General features: G+C 36.4%; 2 protein-coding genes across 3 annotated transcripts; both read left to right on the top strand.

Moving 5' to 3' along the window:
* Positions 1 to 4,425: 4,425 nt before the first annotated feature.
* Positions 4,426 to 6,729, top strand: LOC133518976 (uncharacterized). Its single transcript, XM_061852801.1, has 3 exons — positions 4,426 to 4,725; positions 4,950 to 5,189; positions 6,564 to 6,729. The coding sequence occupies exons 1-3, from the start codon at positions 4,450 to 4,452 to the stop codon at positions 6,666 to 6,668; spliced, it is 621 nt and encodes a 206-aa protein (XP_061708785.1). The 5' UTR covers positions 4,426 to 4,449; the 3' UTR covers positions 6,669 to 6,729.
* A 2,270-nt stretch (positions 6,730 to 8,999) lies between these two features.
* On the top strand, positions 9,000 to 18,661 carry LOC133518974 (serine/threonine-protein kinase greatwall). 2 transcript variants are annotated; one of them, XM_061852799.1, is made up of 12 exons: positions 9,000 to 9,212; positions 9,408 to 9,656; positions 10,291 to 10,519; positions 10,919 to 11,065; positions 11,763 to 11,884; positions 12,643 to 12,845; positions 13,162 to 13,371; positions 13,846 to 14,068; positions 14,416 to 14,570; positions 15,607 to 15,731; positions 16,437 to 16,649; positions 18,224 to 18,661. In XM_061852799.1, the coding sequence occupies exons 1-12, from the start codon at positions 9,120 to 9,122 to the stop codon at positions 18,268 to 18,270; spliced, it is 2,016 nt and encodes a 671-aa protein (XP_061708783.1). In that variant the 5' UTR covers positions 9,000 to 9,119; the 3' UTR covers positions 18,271 to 18,661. The 2 variants fall into 2 exon arrangements, with proteins under 2 accessions (XP_061708783.1, XP_061708782.1); XM_061852798.1 differs by having other exon boundaries at positions 10,919 to 11,098.
* Positions 18,662 to 18,686: the final 25 nt, after the last annotated feature.

Below are 18,686 nucleotides of genomic sequence, written 5' to 3'. Positions count from 1 at the left end.
AAAGTTATAGGCAAATGTTAAAACTAGTACTTACGAGTATCAAAATATTAATAGAGCACCAACCTACTAAATTGTTTACGACTTGTAAACATAGCAGTTTTTCGTTATACAATGCTTCACGTCGACTTCGCACATTATCGTAATTATTTATGAGCTTAAATAATAGTTTGCGGACCTCACTCGGCATAGTCATTATTAATATTATTTAAAATAAACCCCTTATAAACCGCGAACAATTTGAATGAATGACATAAATTGACAACAGACTTTTAGCTTTTTTTAAATCATAAACAATTGGTGATACAATATGGAAATATCTGTCAACAATATTTGGCTAGCCAGACTCTAAAAACATACCATTGTGGTATTTGTGGTAGTATTTATATGAATATACTACTAAAATTAAATACTTTCTTATACTATTTTAGTGCTATATACAGAGTCCGGTTCTCAAATCTTTTAAGTAATTTGTTAATAATTATGATGTCAATATTATCAACTGATTAAACCAAGCATGTGCACAACAAAAAAAAACATTAATTTTAATATAGTAGACATTGTATAAACTTTGAATATTAATTGGTATCCCCTACTTGATGACATATTTTCGAGATATTTCCAAAATACGTGAATGGTGGGGCTCAGCATTTAATTGCGTAATATTTAAAAAACAGGTGTGACAGGTTGGTAGAAGTGAAAGTTTTGCTGATTGTGGTATATATTTTTACAGGTGAACCACAATAATTCAATTTTATGATAAAAATACAAGACGATAATTGTCAAACTCATTAGGGTGACCATGATGTCGGCACGATATGAATCAGTTTTACACAATTCTTATTAAGTACTTAAGTAAATTTATCTAATTAGGTATGTCTATATTTCGGCATGATTAAATTGGTGGAATGACAGCTATTACTGAATAATTAATTGCCAAAATTGAAATCCAAAGTCCTTAAACATTCCAGAGTTACGTTTATACATTATATTTTAATACTGAAACTGTTTTACTAACTATTTATATATACGTAAACGATTCGATATAGGTTGGACTCACATTTCCGTCAGTACAAAACGGCGGCAAATTTAAAAACTAGTTGCAATCACAGATCTACGATGAGTAGATGACGCTTAAAGAATTAAAGATAGTTAAAGTGTGCAAAACGTAAGCCATCAGGCATATGAACTTAGCATGGTTGCGAAAGAGGCAGACTACAAATGAAAAATCGTGACCATTTTTGAGTTCTACAGTAGCGGCTAACGGCCGCCATTTATAAATTTTCAAATACATCGTATCGTAACACCTTAAGTATTTCAATTAGAAAATATCCACATGGAATCCAGGGCTATAACCGCGAAAATCGAAGTTCATCAATTGCGGGCGTTTTTCTCTGTCACTCTTATTACCTCTTGTTACGAATTTCGGTTTTTGCGGTAGGCCCCCAGTTATTAGTATGTGTAAGCGAGAACGAATATCGACAGTCGAAAAATCGGATATCGTTAGTGTTGTGTGTCGACAGAGTAACATCCCTAGTGCGCAAAATGTTCAAGTCAATAAACACGACCAAGTGCGGGTAGTTCGAAAAACTCGCGCGGCTAGAAGATGTTGATGTCAACTTTAGCCGGTCTTCCTCGAGACCAACACTGTTCTTGGAACGTCGGACGTAAACATAAAACTTAATACGCGATTAAGTCCCGTTTATATTAGTTAATAATTTATACATGAAGATATAAAGGAGTTGAGACTGACAGAGAAAGATGCTCGCAATTTGCGAACTTCGGGGTTCGCGGTAGGCTCGACTCTAACAAGGTCCATAATACTATCGTAAAAAAAAAGATAATATTTAATATGTTTCTCTCTAATGTCATATAGAAATAAGAAGTAATAGACTGCTCACTCCATACATCAGTTTTGGTACCAAAATGTTTATTATTGTCGCAGTCGACAATAGATGTCGCGGCAAACAAAAAGTCTAATGCTCAACGATTTTCAGCTAATATTATAACCAGAGTAAGCGTAGGAATTGAAAATAGAGTTCCGGTATAGTTTTTACTTTAATAAACGGGCGGAGTGGACCGCGACCCTGGTCCTATCAGCATATCTCTCTCTCTCTCTCTCTCTCTCTCTTACTCATACCTGTGTTCTTGACAGAAGTTACGGCGGACCACCTTCCTCACGATCGATCATGGTGACGGTCCGCCTATCAGTAACAGCTTTTAGGACGACTAATTTAAGTAAAATTTTGTGAAGCGTTTTACAGAAGAGAATAAACTATATCCATCCCTTTTCAGGGGTCATAATACTAGCACAGCAAAAAGACACTAAGATTCTCTCTAACTATGCACAAATGAGAAAAGATCTTGGCCAAACTATATTCCACGTTATTCTAATATTCCAGATACATATAACTCATGGTCACCCTAACTAGAAAGAGATGCAACGGCCCACCTTAACTTCTCATGTGGACACACTTTTTGGTCGATGTACCCTATCCGGAGAATCTTATAAGTCCGTGGACCTTATAATATGTGTGTGGGATATTAGGATAACATGGAATATATAGTTTAGCCAGAATCATTTCTCATTCGTGCATACCAGTGCATACTCAGAATCTTACTGTCTTTTCGCTATGCTAGTTGTCTGTTCTCATTACAAAATTTGATATGTGTGCGTCAAAATGTGTAGTCTGTGCGGAAAGAAAAGAGTCATAGGATTTGAGGGCGTGCCAGGTCTATTTTATCGTTTTTGCTATGCTGACAATACTGTTACGTAAATATAGTACGACGTACGACACTAAAAATGATGATATGACATGATACTTGAATCCCTTTGTTCCGCCTTTTAGCCACAGGTGACTAAAGGGATTCTAATCTCAAATCAGGAACCTAACGCCTCAGCCAATTCATAGCAAAGGCACTAGTTTTCACTTAAGTAACTGCCATTTCACCTTCTACCCAAAGGTTAACCAGCTCATTGTTTTTATTTCTCGGAAACTAGTGTCATTTTTATTGAAAAAACTATTAAAAGTAATTAAGAATCTGATTGTGATTTCAGTACAATACTAGACAAGGTTTAATTTAATACCTAATGTAGGTACCCAGTCCAACAGCTATTTTAGTACAAGTCCGGATATGTAAATTGGGTAAAAGAGCTGTCATTTTAGTATTTGGGATATAGAAACGATGTGGGTCTATAGGTTAGGTTATACTCTTATTGAAATTAGTTCGGATCCCTCACGATATTTTACTACGACGAAAAGTCACTGCCAAATATGAAATAATAGTTCGTCTGTAACAGAACATACTATACCAGTGTACAAATAAGGAAATATTTTAATTTATTATTTACATCACATCGGTGGCAAACAAGCATACAGCTCACCTGATAGTAAGCATTCACCGTAGCCAATAGACGCATTTAAATCGAAGTCTGAACACTAAACATTCAACGTAACTTATAGTTTAGCTTATGATGAATAACCAGAGACACTCGTAAGATTATCTTCAAATACGTAGGTAAATAAGATGTGCTTGAATCTGACATGTGGATTAAAAACTATTGCTTGTCATCTAATAAATGGTATTTTATTCGACATACTGTAGGTACTTTTACTTAATCTTGAAAATAAATTATACATATAAATATGAATAAAATGGCAAAGTATCAAAACTATTTGTCACTTTTGTCAGTTATTTTAAGATCATTAATAACATGCATATTTTACGTAAATTAAACGAATATACTTACGGATTATTAGCCGGAGACTAATTACTTAGGGGGACTGTTAAAATAAGTATTTATTTTATATTTAAATACAACGCAAATACCTGTCCTAGCGAAAACACTTGTAACTTTTTTAAGTCGATAGTAGTAGGGCTTTAGGCGTTTTTGATAAAACCGAAAAATATGAATTATATTTGCCCTTGTATTCCATGTACGGTTTCATTGCATTTGTAAGTATTTCATACATAAACCTTGCAGTTTTTATATGAAATACACAATGAAAAACGACACAAGTTTGTTGACTTTTTACTTTGTATAAGACAGATGTCAAAGGTTTGAATTTTGATTGCCATATAAAAATGATAATGTTAGTTCCCGTTTCTGCCATGACTCTTTTCTTTCCGAACAGATTCTATGTGTGAGGGTTTGTTTTTTTTTTCTAAAGTTCAAAAATCCGGTCCCACTAATGGAGCTAGCATGACTTGGCATGACTCAGGAACAATCAGTTGTGTTCAGCACACAAATAAATTCCCTTACCGGGATTCGAACCCAGGACCGTTGGCTTCATAGGTAGGGTTAACTATTACCGATTAGGCCAAACCCGTCGTCAAAAGATTATGTAAATGAATGGTAAATTATTTATAATAAATTTATATTTACCATATAGGTCTTGCGTAGGTCTTATAAAAAATTGAGATGTAATAAAAGAGTTTGTATAATACTTCATGTATACTTTATATTTAAAAATATTCAATAACTCAACTGACATTAGCCATCAATCTGGACAAAATTTTATAACGATTGATTTACTTTTACTACTTTATGTTATCCCCATCTATAGTTGTTATCCCCATTTTCCTACTGACTTGGCCATGGGAATTGTTAGTAGTGCAGATACGCGGCGAATTAGTTTTGACAATGATCTAGCAGAGACTCCAGCTTTAGACATTCAAAATTCTATGGGTGATGACGTTGACGATGTCCTACGTATAGAATCTATCGTAAGTAAAATTTTTAAGTATCAATAGACAATACATAGGCATACATGACTGAACTGTTCTTCATTCTCACTTAAACAGTAGGAAGGCTTCCCGCGGTAAACTCGAGCCCTACCTACCACATCCATTCATGATTCATGAACTACGGTTAACGATGCTGCCTACTTAGAACTCAGAAGTTACATTGTAGTAATACTAGTAATATAATGTTGTTGACATTTTTACAGGAGAATGATAGTGATCTAAATTTTAAAGATGAAATAAAAGGTATACAAGAAGGAGGGGATAACGATTACTGGAATCAGAGACTGGAAGCACTCAAAAAAGAGCATCAATTAATTAACAAAATTGTTGAATCAGAATATGAAAAAACGGTAGAACACGCTAAAAAATACTACGAACCACGTACTACTTTAACAATCGAGAAAATAAAGAAAGTAAAACCTTGCTTGGACTGTCGACTAAAAGTAAGTATAACTGTATTATCAACCTAGATTTACTTGGAAAATCATAATCAATCTATCCGGTATATTAGGGCCTCTACAAATCTAACCGATAATAGGGAATATTATGCGAAACTCTGCGTAGGGGGCGCCAGTACCACATTCCCTACAAAATCTTAAGGCTTACCGCAAAACAAGAAAATCGAAATTTCGTTAACTAACCTCTTTATCACTCTTGCATATACGAGCGATAAAGACGCAGATAACTAAATTTCGATTTTCGCGTTTCCTGGCAGGCGCTTTGTAAACAAACCGCCGTGGTGCATCAATGTCATATTTTATTATCTGTGAACACTTGTCAAGAATATATAATCTATGCATCTATGGGTTACGATGGGTGCTAGTGCTGCGCTCTCGCGGCAGAACATTGCAGGAATACTCCCTATTGCATCCCTATTGCATGCGATTTGTGATACATTGCGGCATTTGATCGATCGATTGAATTCGTTGCTCATACTCAGCCGTCAACTATCCAAAATCGTATGCCTTGTTTGGGATAATTGGGATGTCTGTAAAAGCCTTTGGCGATATTACGATAATCATTTCGCCGATAATTATTAGTCGCTAAGTATAGTTTGGCCTAGGACTGACTCATTTCAAACAAAGAGAGAGAGAGAGAGAGAGAGAGAGAATCACATTGTACTGGTATTTGCCTTCGCGGTTCTTACTGACTGTTTCCCAAAGTGGATTAATTTAAATCAGAGTAATTATATATATTGTGACTGCCATTTATATAGTGAGAGTAAGATTTAACATATGTAAAATTTCTTGATAATGTTTTGTTTATATAAATGGAACCAGAACCGGGAACCTATTTAGTGGATCTGAGAATTTCAGGTAATGAAACTATAGTCGCTCAAACAAGTTTGTCAGTAGAAAAAGGCGAGATTTCAAATTTTGTATGGGACGATAACCCTTCGTGCTTACCGTTTTTTCTACTGACGAAAATGGCTTGACAGTACCTATACCCTTATTTTTATCCAAAATCCATAAGTCCATTAAGCCGGATCCCTTTGTTTGACATAATTATTGTAAGTCATAATGTAATAATAGTCATATTATCATTAGTCATAACTCTGAAACCGTTAACTTTTCAGGAATTTCCTCAGGTTATTCTATAGATAGGTTAGGTTAGGTTAGGTTTGTTTTATGGCAATCCTGAAAAGTTACGCGTTTCTGAGAAAAACCAAATTATGACTAACGAAAATGCGGACAAACAATACATTATGACTTAAAACTTTATGGGAAACAATAGAGACCCCCATTAAGCACATACACAGGAAACGTATTAATGTTATAAAGACTAGGATAAATAAAAAGTTTTGTGTGACTTTGCAGATCATGCAATGTTATGAAGAGAATCCACATCAGCCACTTGTATGTTCAGAAGTTGTTCAAGCTTTTACAGAGTGTGTAGCTTCATGCCGCTCACCTGGGAACTAAACTATGAAGGTTTTGTCATCTAAAAATAAATTTTGTGTAAATAAATTAAATTTATTCCATGTATGATCCTTTCATAAGAAACATTTTATTTGTCCAGTCACTATAATTTTAATTACAAAGTATTTTTTTGTTCTAATCTACTGTTATTAATATTTGTTAGCAACGATAGTTTTACATCACGATAAAGCAGGGAAGCCGATGTTATTGTATAAGCCTGTTTGCAGTTGCCCTAAATTACCATGGATTTGACTTTCATTATATGCCGGCCTGTTTCCTACCGTCCGCTTTTAAGAGCTTTCGGCCAATGGCCATATGTATTGTATGGACTGACGTTTATCTCACATGTCTATTTGTGTGTTACGTATAAATAGACATACATTTGACATGCCCCAACCCCGTAAAATTCGGCAGACTGTTTTGGACTGGCCGCCGTCGGCTTCGATTAACAAGTTTTTTTTAATGCAGCGTCAAATCACACTTACATGTAATGGAGATTATTTTCACTGCTTAGGTGATAAATTATAAGTGCAACACGAGTTCAAAGCTATTTGCACCTCTTTTAATTCCCTCGCTCCGAATTCTAAATTAGAATCACGAGCGTAAAGTGATGTGAGCGGGGGAGAAAATGACTAAAAACATTTTTATTCTCGAGGTGGGTAGATAGCTTCTAAGCTAACCAATAGTTCAGCGATCATCTGCCATCGGAGCGACAGCTAACGTTCACGAGTCTTTTTGATACGTATCTTTTAACGAATTTTTTGACGACTGGTCTGGCGTAGTTGGTAGTGACCCTGCTTATGCAGCCGATGGTCCTGGGTTCGAATCCCGGTAAAGGCATTTATTTGTGTGATGAGCACAGATATTTGTTCCTGAGTCATGTTTGTTTTCTATGTATTTAAGTATTTGTATATTATATTATGTATATCGTTGTCCGAGTACCCACACCACAAGCCTTCTTGAGCTTACTGTGGGGCTTAGTAAATTTGTTGAAGGATGTCCTTTAATATTTATTTAATTTATTTATTTAATGTGTAATGTGTTTATGTGTGTATTTCATGTTACACTTTACGAGTCATTGCCTAAAGTCTTCACGGAGAGAACATATCATGACGAAGTTATGCGAGTGTGGACGTACGACTTCACATGTGGTTTGCGGCAAGATGGCGGAAAAGCATCACCTGATCGAGTTTAACTATCGTGTATCGTTTTATAATATAATCATATCAAATTAATTAATATTTATCTTGCCTCTGATAAGCCAAAATATTGTGAAATGTGGAGTTTTGCAAGTTCGCGCTTCGCGCCTCCTTTAACGCGGGCCGAAGAAACGGGGAACAAGGCGCAAAGGCGTGATCAATCTGTGAAATCGGCGCCACACTCGCGTTCGTGGCTTCCATAGCGTTTGACATGTCTCTGGTGGCTTCGCGCCGTGCATGATTCACGCACGAATGTGGAGGGTCCTTAAGAGGAACGGAACTCATAAATTTTTTCCCTGGTTTGCAGTACATTTGCTGTTGATTATAATGTCTATAATATTAAAACAACAGTATAAATGGCAATAAAAACATACGTAGTTATTATAAACTCTGGCACACCCTCTTTGTCAGTAGAAAAAGGTGGCAAATTTAAAAAATATAGGCAATAGGGTTGTTTCCAATTTTTTGAAACGCTTGTATTACGTTCTATATTAACTAAAAGTTGCCCTACAATTCAACTTTTATACTAATAACGGCTTTAAATATGTTAAATTAACAAAATATATTATGACGGATGCTTTCGCGCCCAAAACGCTCTTTGAAAATGGTGTGACGTCACAGTTTACGGTTTGACACATAACTACATACACACGTAGAAAATATATTGGGATACAATTCTGCCCTAAGATTTGTAGATGGAAACAATCCTATTTTGTAACTGACGACAGGGACGCAGTAATACGTAGAAGTGAGATGCAGTCGATGCAGATATCTCTACCGTGTCTAACGTATAGCTGCGTTCTTATCCTTGGCTACTAATAAATTCGGCAAGGTGTACGAAGCTCTTAAGCTACAGTATAAATCGATCTATTTAAAGCCGGCTAACAAGTTTACTAGTAGAAAAAGGCGTAAGTTTCTAATATTCTATGGGACAAGAACCCTTCGCCTAATTTTTTTTAAATATCCCGCTTTTTTCTTCTGACGGAAATGGCTTGACAGACTACATCTATCTGTTACAAGAATTCAGCGTCTTATTAAATGTCTTAAACAGTGCTCTCTTTTTTATGCTAATCTGTCATCTGTCGTATCGCTGTCAGCGCCATAAAACGTAGTGATTATATGCTCTTTGGTCAGCGCTGTCAGTTCAGTAGTGTCAAACTGTAAATTACAATCATGCGGTTGGTTTAAAAATTTTACAACTAAAAATTAAACAGAATCCTTTTACCTGATGTTCTGGTGTTAAAATAATTTTAAAATGGCTTCTAACGATTCGAAAATTGAAGAGCAGTCAGCGGGTCACACTATATTGGAAAAGATAAATGCCATTAGTGATAATGTAATTACTAAGGTGGGTACTTATTTTTATTTTTTAAGAAGCCTTTTTTCTGTTGAAATTTTTTTGCATCGTCATTTGATCAATATTTATATTAAAAATAAGTATCGTTTAAACCTCTGGCCGTGCAATATATTTCAAAACATAAAACAATCTCGGTAAATACCATGCATTTGAAACGAAATTGTATGGATTTTTTTGTTATTACAGGCTCCGGATATAAATGATTTCACGATTGTGAAGCCTATCAGTCGAGGCGCATTTGGCAAGGTGTTTCTGGCCCACAAGAAGAACAACAAAGAACTTATGTATGCCATCAAAGTTATGAAGAAGTCTGATATGATAAACAAAAACATGGTAACTCAAGTGGTTACAGAAAGAAATGCTCTGGCATTGTCAAGGAGCCCATTTTGTGTACATTTGTTTTATTCATTACAGTCATTATCTTCTGTGTATCTGGTGAGTTAACTTTCATGTATTTTTATTTATGTTAATTTAAAAGCGGTGTTCCATGCCGAAAGGGTAATTGTGCTGTTGAGTCTATTATTACCTATTTGTTCCCTTCCTGATGAACTTGTTCATGTACATTCCTCCTCTTTTTTTCTAAATCTGCTGCTCCTTAGCAATTTTTTCCATTGTGTCCTTAAGAAGCTTACGTTCTGTTTGCTCCAACTAATCCCAACAATTGCCACAAACTTATCACCTCATAGGAGAAACATAACCTTATGGGGATATAATTGTCAAATGTGATTTGTTCAGTTTCTACAAAGATTTACTGTTAAATTGAATATCAAGTTATATTTTATATTCTTCTTCTACATTTCATTCTGTAATCTTCCATTAGAATGTAGGGCTTGAATAATGATTATCCACTTAGTTTGGGTCACCTCCTCCCAACACTAAATTTTGTTCATGGGCATCTTTAAGGTTATGTTATAGGTTGCACATTATATTTAATTCCAATAAATTTATTGGTTCAACCTGGGGTCCAAACTTGTGATTTATATGTGATCAGTGATCACATTATATATTTGCCAAATGGGATTTGTTGAATTGGTCTTACAAGTTCATTTTAATAATTTAAAAATTACAGGTCATGGAATACATGGTAGGTGGTGATCTGAAGTCACTGCTAGGAATGTATGGTTTTCTGGAGGAATCCATGGCTGTGTTTTACATAGCGGAAGTGACTTTAGCTTTAGATTATTTGCACAAGCACAATATTATACACAGAGATTTGAAACCGGATAACATGCTGATTGCTAAGAGTGGTCATGTTAAGTTGACGGACTTTGGTCTGTCTAGGATTGAGATCCATAGAGGTAAGATAATAAATCAGTTAGCCTGAGAAGTTATAATTTCCAAGAAGTAGTTATAACCTCCATCCTATACTTTGTTTATTTTTGCATTATGAAAAGTGTAAACAATCTTGACATGTCCTTTTATTGAAAAACACTTTTTAAAAATAATTATAATATGTAACATATATGATTTATATTCTTTTGGTTCCATAAGTAAAAAGACATGTAAAGATTGTTTATCCTTTTACTGATGCTAAAAAAACGAAGTATAGGAGCCGTCACTGGAGGAAGCCATTGTTGGAGGGTTGGTTTGCTAGTCAACAAAATAAAACAATGATAAAAAATGCTAAAGTTAATAATTTTTTTGGCATCTTTATTTCTTTTACTAATTTTTAAGGCCTTCAATTCTCATTTTCCCAGATTTGGAGATTTCCGACTTTGTAAACAGAACTCCGAGCCTTAACTTGCGAACTCCTGGTCAGCTCCAGTCTCTGACATCACACCTGTCGTTTGGCTCGGGAGGAGACAGGGACAGTACTTATAACTCAGCCACATCCGTGGAACCCTGTGAGAACCTCATTGATGACCTAAAAGCGACGTGTACGCCACAAATCTATTTTTAGGCTTATTAATTTATTTAGACTTGCTATGCAAAATCTAACTGTATCATTGAAAAATCATCATCAATCGGCATCATCCGAAAGTTATTAAAATCATATAAGAGTAGAGAAGAAAAATGACATGAGGCTATTTTTTCCAAAAATGTTTTTATTTGTTATTGAATACTTTTTTGTTAGATTTAGATAAAATTTGTTGGAAAGATAATTGCATATTCTTTACAATAACTATATGCGCAATTTCACCGTGTGTCCAAAAAAGACCTTCCTCTGAGTTACGAAAAAGCATGTTATTTTCGTTACTCAACGGAAAATTACGCATCATGTTTTTTTTTGGACAAGGAGCTTTTCAAACCAACCAAATGTTATCCAAACTAAAAAATCGACATCAAATAAAAAATCATCCCAGTTAATCTTTAAATTTTCCAAAGTATATTCAGGAAAAGGGCTAATAGTAATATTTGACTATCCATTTTTTTTGCAATTCAAAATTCGTATTTGAAATGTAGCAAATTCATTTCAGTCAAAACTCTTGCTCCCACATCAAAAGATTTTTATCTGCCTTATAATTTGTAATTTCGGATATAAGCATTTCTAAAAATCGATGGTAGCTTTTGTTAGTTATCTTATTTTCATTCCCATTGCAGGTAAATCGAAGGGACTGTTTGGTGAAATAGGAGACTTGAAGACTGGAATCCTGGACCACTCCCAGCTCTCAGGCATACACCCCTTTATGAGTGCTGAGAGCATTAATTTGGATGACGTGATTGTATGTTTCTTGTTACCTATACAGTTGTGTGCAATATAATAGCAGTACACTCTGCGACGAAGATCGTCTTATAGAAAAGTTTATTTTTTTTCTGGATGACTTGGGTTTAGATGTAAAGCTTTGATTGGAAATAATAAGAAAGATTCTAAATTACAATTATAATACACAATTTTAGTTTTTCGTAGGGTTTTACGGTTTTATAGGAATTTCCGCAACTTAGTAAAAACAGCCGATTTTCATGATATTTTTTTTTACTTACTATCATTTAAGTAAAGGTTACAGTTAATTTTGAAACAATATCAAGTAATTCAGAATAATTATATAAAACGATACAATATTATTGATCTAAAGTTATAGTTTTCCCTTAATTTGCATTTTCTTATGTACTGCTATTATATTGCACACAACTGTATATACAAGTGCATGATTTTATTATTATATTTAACTAGCTCTTGCCCGGGACCTTGCGCAGAATTAGTAGGTATTTCCATATCAAATTCTTTAGTAAATTCCACCCCGCATTTACGATTTTTCAAATTCCATATTAAATTCCACCCTTTTTCCAGCATTTCATGAATTCCGTGAATAGATCGTTCACGAAGAATCGTGCCTTTAATCGTATTATCGTGTTATTCAAGGTTAGATTTGACAAATCTGCGCGTCACCGTGGATGACATGAACTATATGTCTTTACCCTGGAATAAGTTGCTTACTTGTGACTTGTGTCTAATAAATTTCCTTCAAAAAACGTTTTCCAGTCTCAAGACTCAGGTTCCGAATCATTAGGCTCCTACCACACCTGCGAGAGCTCAAAAACTGATACGTCCAGAGACAACAAGTCAACAGATATAAGCAGCAACACTGCATCGTCAATAGAAGAGTCAATTGTTTCTGCTGATTCTCAACATGATCAGTCGACATCACCACTGTGTAGAGGACACTCTTTGAAAAGGATACCTAGGTAAGTCTTTTAAATATACTTATGTTATAATTGATGGGGTGTTTATATAATTCTAATGTAGTCATTTGCGGCCGCTGTATTCCTAGAGAATAGAAAAAGGTACTTACAGAATTTTCACTGTCCAGCAAAACCGATCACTGTAACCCATGAATCGTGTTTTCTTAGTTTAAAAATGAGAAGTTATCATGGCTCAGACTGTTTCGATGTGGCTTCAAATTCTACTAAATCATTTTTGCATTGTAGTTCGATTATGCTTCAGTAACTGTTAAATTAAAATTTCAAACTCAAGTTTTATTAACAAAATGTATAATTCTAGTTTCAGAGCAAAGAAAAGAAAAAGAATCTTGGATGTCGATGGCGATACGCCTACGGGTGTGATGAGCCTCGCTGAGTCTAAGGAGAACCACAGTGGGCTCACACAGGAAATCATGGCGCTGGAGGTTAGCCAGAACACGCCTAAGCGGATGTCCATACATCCCACGCCAGAAAGGCGTAAGAACCCAATCAAAGGGGTTTTGAAAAAGAGGTATGAGTAGTAGATGTTTGTTAATAAAGTATATTTCTATTTATTAGCTAATAGCCGGCTATGTAGACGTGCCTCGGCCGAGGCAAGGCCCTCTGCCGATGTATGTCGTTATTTTAATGGCAAACTGCGGTAGCCACCTTAGATATTGGTTAAAAACTTTATATTTTATAGTTTCAATTCGAAATATTTATACAAAAGTTTATAAAATAATTCAAAATTACAATAAATTAAAACAGTGTTAAAACTATTACTATTATGTTAGTGGCTTACATCAATAGGCTTTACAGAATAGAAAAATATGATAAAAAAAACCTCATACGGGGTAAACTTCATTATGAATATGTATAGATATGTCTGCTCCCCACGATTATTTATTGGAACCTAGGTTACTCAACTTATCAATCTAGTATAACTCTCTGTTTCTATATTATTGTATTTCTAGTTTTTTTCTTTTACACTGTTTTCGCTTCACAGATGGGTTTCTCAGAATGACAGCCATCATTTTAATGTTGGCGTCATATTTTCAACACCCGTATCGAATGCAAAATCACCAGATGGCAAAAAGAAACAAAAAGCTACTCGATTCAACTTACCCAAGGATGATCAACCAATGTCGGGGACTAAGGAAAAGGCCATCGTATTCAGTAAACATATTTCAACTAGTTTAGAAATATTTCCTACTAGGAGAATGAGTAAGGTATGTTATAGAAAATTTTAGGCAGTAAATGTAAAAATATATACAATGAGCCATTGTAAACCTTATCACAATGCACGAACATTGATTTTACACTGTAACAGAGCGTGCCATTTGACGTTTCTAGCGGGCAACACAATTTTATTTTAAATCTACATAGTTGTATACATAGATTACGTCCGCTAATGAATATCAAAATACGAAACTGGCGGACATGCCTAAACAGTCCAAACAGGCATTTCTGACACAAAACTGCTAAAACTGAAACACGTTTTTTCCTGTGTCGTAGTCTTTTAAAAAGTATAGGGGCTCGAACGTGTTTTAGGGTGAAGGAATACTTTATGTTTTAGGGTGAAGGAAGTCGATCGCCCACAGAGTGCAAAACGCCTCTAGCAACGGCCCAGACACCGTACAGAACACCAAAGAGTGTAAGGCGTGGGAATCAGGTCTCTGATCAAAGGATTCTAGGAACTCCGGATTATTTGGCTCCTGAACTTTTATTGAAGTAAGATATTTCCTACTTTTTTTTCTTTTATTGATATTACAGTCGTGATACGACCATCTGACGTTCATGTACTACCTACATGTTTCCACTTCGGGCTAGCTGACGCGGACGCCCGCCGCGTGCGCACGCTCGCGGGTCCTGCTCCCAGGCCAAATCCGTCGCACGCGCCCGCGCCAGTAAGCGCTGTTCATACAATTTCTTATTAGACGGGGCGTCCGTTCCGGATAATCCGCGTCAGATAGCGGAGGCCCTAAATGTCAAGTTTCAGTTTTCAATATAGTAAAGGAACGTGCGTGAACTGCAGGGCGCTGTAGATACCTACTTGCTTAACAAGTGCCCAACGCGCACGGTCTCTATCCCTTTAGTAGATCGTAGCCAGCGTGTCCAGGCTTCCCGGACATACTACCCGGGACACGGGTATGTCCTTCTACATCCAAAGGAAAGGTATGGCCATTGTCAATGTCATCTCGCTTTATGTGGTAGGGCACAGCACAGCGGATGTCATTCCAGGTCTAGAGCAGAGCCAAACTGGGGAAGTACCTTCACCTTACAGAAAACCGCAGCCAAATAACACTAGACTAAGGCAAAGAAAATTTGAAATAGAGGTGGATTGTCAAAGAAAACTTTGTTGCCACAGTAAATTTTCCACAGATCCTTATTCTTTCAATGATATATGTTAAATTTGTTAAATATTAAAAAGTGGCGCCATCTAATAGATCGAAGGCCAAAGATATGGCGGAATCGTTTCAAGCGATGGCGCTACAACCTTTAGCCGATGCCCGGTAAGGCCAACGAGGGTGCGGAGTGTTAGGGTCGACAAAGCGCATGAAACAGTTTTGGTACGGAGATTGCTTACCATCAGGCGGGCCGTATCCTTGTTTGCCATCGATGATGATTGATGATCGATGATTTAAAAAAATACTATATCTATTTACGGATTGTATTAGCTCTGTGTCGTCGCACATCTTTACTTCATAATTTTTGGTGAAAATTCATCCTCTTTTGATTAAAATGATTACAAGTTTGTATTTTGCAGGCAGGGCCACGGGCCTCAAGTAGACTGGTGGGCGCTGGGCGTGTGTCTGTACGAGTTCATGACCGGGGTGCCGCCGTTCAATGATGAAACGCCGCAAGCTGTGTTCAATAACATTTTGTCTAGAAGTGAGTACATACTGTTTCACTGGTGTTCGAATACGGTGGATTTTCTCCAACAGACCTATACATATACATCGCATAGTTTGTGATTTGTTCTGACAGGGTTAGCACTTTAATGGGGTTTCTTGGTAATGCGCTATTGGCAGGGTAATCGTTACCTAATAATACCGTTGACGATTTCATGTCTCTATATGACATATTGTAGTGTACTTCGCGTCTTCCTAAGGGGCAGTATTGATAACAAGAAGGCAGCATACTAATAGCAATAAAAACAGTACAAAAAAAGTAATATTTACCTTATTCCGGCTTGTGGCTGTGTGCTTAATAGATAAATTATATCCTCCGACGGAAAAAGTGAGGTGTAAAGAGTTTAAAATCTCCTCAACTGAAGAACTTATCTGAAAACTGTTGTCTGTTGAGATGTTTTCAGATAGGCGCTGTTTTAATTTGTTAGGGGAATTTAAAAAATATATTACAGTACATATGGGGCTACTTTATAGCACTAGTGCGAGAAGTAGCATATTACGTTACTGTGTCGAACATTTAAAGGGCCATATGTACTGTAAAACGTTGTACGATACATGTGCGAATAGGTAATTCGCAACTCGTGTCGATTTAAAACACTCCCTTCGGTCGTGTTTTAATTTATCGCCACTCGTTTCGAATTTCCTATTTTTCGCACTTGTATCGTAATGTACTATTTTATTGCAGACCTTGAATGGCCGGAAGGTGAAGAAGCGCTATCAGAAGAGGCAGTGGGCGCCGTGGAGGCGCTCCTCACCATGGAGCCCTGGGAGCGGCCCGCGGCCACCGCGGTCAAGAGCATGCCCCTGTTCAGAGCCGTGAACTGGGAGAACCAACTCAACGCCGAGCCACCCTTCGTACCTACTCCCGATGACTTGCATGATACTGGATATTTTCAAGGTAAGTAAATCGATCTGCAAAAGTATGGACCAAAAAGTGTGTAGGTATATTGTAAAAAAACAACATTATTATAAGAACATTATTTAATTCTCCCTTAGGTTTATACAGGATGATTTCGGGGTCGTGGAGCAAGAGAACAAGACATCACACAGAATTCAAAGATGAGTCTAATGATGTTGCTCATTATTTATTATAACCAATAATTATGAATATTTTTCAGATGACAAGTAGAAAAAAACGTTTGCATACAGTTTGGTCACTCTACTCAAGGTGACGTCTTGTCGCTTTCCATACAGCGTATGTCAAAAGTTATAGGGTGATCATGATTACTTCGTATAAGATTAAATTTACTTGAAAAATAATAAAGGTCAAACTAATTAACTTTCAATCAAATACTACCGTATGATAATGTAAATCATTTATAGATTCATAAAAAGTGGTTCTGGATCACGACCCAGAAATCACCCTGTATAGTACATAGTTATTTTTACTCTGTGGGTGACATGCTGCTGTCATATAGGCTTCATAACGGTTTAGCAACACCTACTTTTTCGATTAACTCCTCTATTTCCGCTACCCAAAGGTTGTCTGGAAGAGATCGCTTTAGCGAGAAGACCGCCTGTTGTCTGCCTCTACATTTAATCAATTGTTTATTTTTCTTGTATCTTTTTACTGAGGTGTGCCAATAAAGAGTATTCTATCTATCTATCTATCTATATACAAATAGAACAATTAGTGTACTGCTTGGAGGATTTAAGAACTGGAGTTGCCTTTAAGAGCTTACCCCTCGACAATCTCGGCCAATGGTCATATGTATTGTATGGACTGATGTTTATCTGACATGGCTGTTTGTACATAACGTACACATACATTTGACATGCCCCTCCCCCGCAAAAATCGGCAGACGGCACAACACCTAATGCTTCTAAAAAAGCGTTCGCCAATGTTAAACTTCGAATTATTCACAAACAAATGTTTACTCTTTCGTATGTCTGGTCTAAAATCAGAGGTTCAAACCTCGCCGTGCCGCCTACAGATATGAACCTATTTCTATAGACAAAAAATGCTAAATGATGATTGAGATATTCGGTCAGAATTATCAAACACATACGAAACGATACCACTTTAAGACGAACGGAACTGTTCTTTTATATATCTTACTACCGACCCGCCCCGGCTTCTCACAGGATAACAAATTATACACCTAAAACTTTCTCAAATATCACTCTATTGATAGGTCTTCAAATAAACGCCAGTTACGGAAAGAGAGATCTAAGCCCTCCTACGTGTACACGTTCAACGCAGCTGGCCAGCTTTATTGTCATGCGTGCAAAAGAGTATTTAAGAGCAAGTTCGGCCTGGCCAGCCACATTAGGGCTCATGCTGGACAACGTCCATAATGTTTATTTAGGGTCGCCATCATCGAAAACGATGAGGAGGCCTATATATATTGATTCAGTAGTTTTTTGAGTTTATCACGAACATACAGACAGACGCGGCGGGGGAATTTGTTTTATTAATGGACTTTAGTATAATGTAGAATATGAATCTCATGTTAATATTTCTTGTTTCAGCCCGCAATATCTTGCAGCAACTGCACGTGTCCAACTTCGATATGTAATTTAGTGAGTGCTAGTGTAATTGGATTGTTGGCATAGTCACGAACTTTAATTGGTGAGCTAACGGTATGAAATGTCCAATGTAAAGTAAACGCTAAGGGCCTCTTGCACCAATCACTAACCCTTTCATCACTTACCAGTACAATTTTACACTGGGTTAACAGTTTAACCGGTTAACCCTGGGTTAGTGGGACGGTGCAAGTGGCCTTAAGTGGCTCAACAGTTAAAATCCGTAACTGTGCCTGAAAAGTACGGACTGGCAAACATTTATTTTGGTAACAAAAGTTTTCAAGTAACCATGAATTAGCGCTGCTATCGGTCTCACTTTTAAAAGAGATCAACTGTGATACTGTGTCAGGTAAGTTTTATTTAATTACGGTCGAAAACCTTTAATGCACTTTATCTTTTTACCATTGTA

This window comes from Cydia pomonella, chromosome 6 (genome assembly GCF_033807575.1).
Source record: "Cydia pomonella isolate Wapato2018A chromosome 6, ilCydPomo1, whole genome shotgun sequence".
In the NCBI taxonomy this organism is placed as follows: domain Eukaryota; kingdom Metazoa; phylum Arthropoda; class Insecta; order Lepidoptera; family Tortricidae; genus Cydia; species Cydia pomonella.
Note: the sequence above shows the minus strand (reverse complement) of the source record. Positions and strands in the feature narration are given on the sequence as shown.

Bases quoted from the DNA above. Each gene is read 5' to 3' on its own strand.
- LOC133518976 (XM_061852801.1), top strand. From the start codon at position 4,450: ATGTATACTTTATATTTAAAAATATTCAATAACTCAACTGACATTAGC. The intron at 4,726-4,949 runs GTAAGTAAAATT...ACATTTTTACAG, and splicing joins TCCTACGTATAGAATCTATC to GAGAATGATAGTGATCTAAA. The intron at 5,190-6,563 runs GTAAGTATAACT...GTGACTTTGCAG, and splicing joins GCTTGGACTGTCGACTAAAA to ATCATGCAATGTTATGAAGA.
- LOC133518974 (XM_061852798.1), top strand. From the start codon at position 9,120: ATGGCTTCTAACGATTCGAAAATTGAAGAGCAGTCAGCGGGTCACACT. The intron at 9,213-9,407 runs GTGGGTACTTAT...TTGTTATTACAG, and splicing joins GTGATAATGTAATTACTAAG to GCTCCGGATATAAATGATTT. The intron at 16,650-18,223 runs GTAAGTAAATCG...TTCTTGTTTCAG, and splicing joins TGATACTGGATATTTTCAAG to CCCGCAATATCTTGCAGCAA.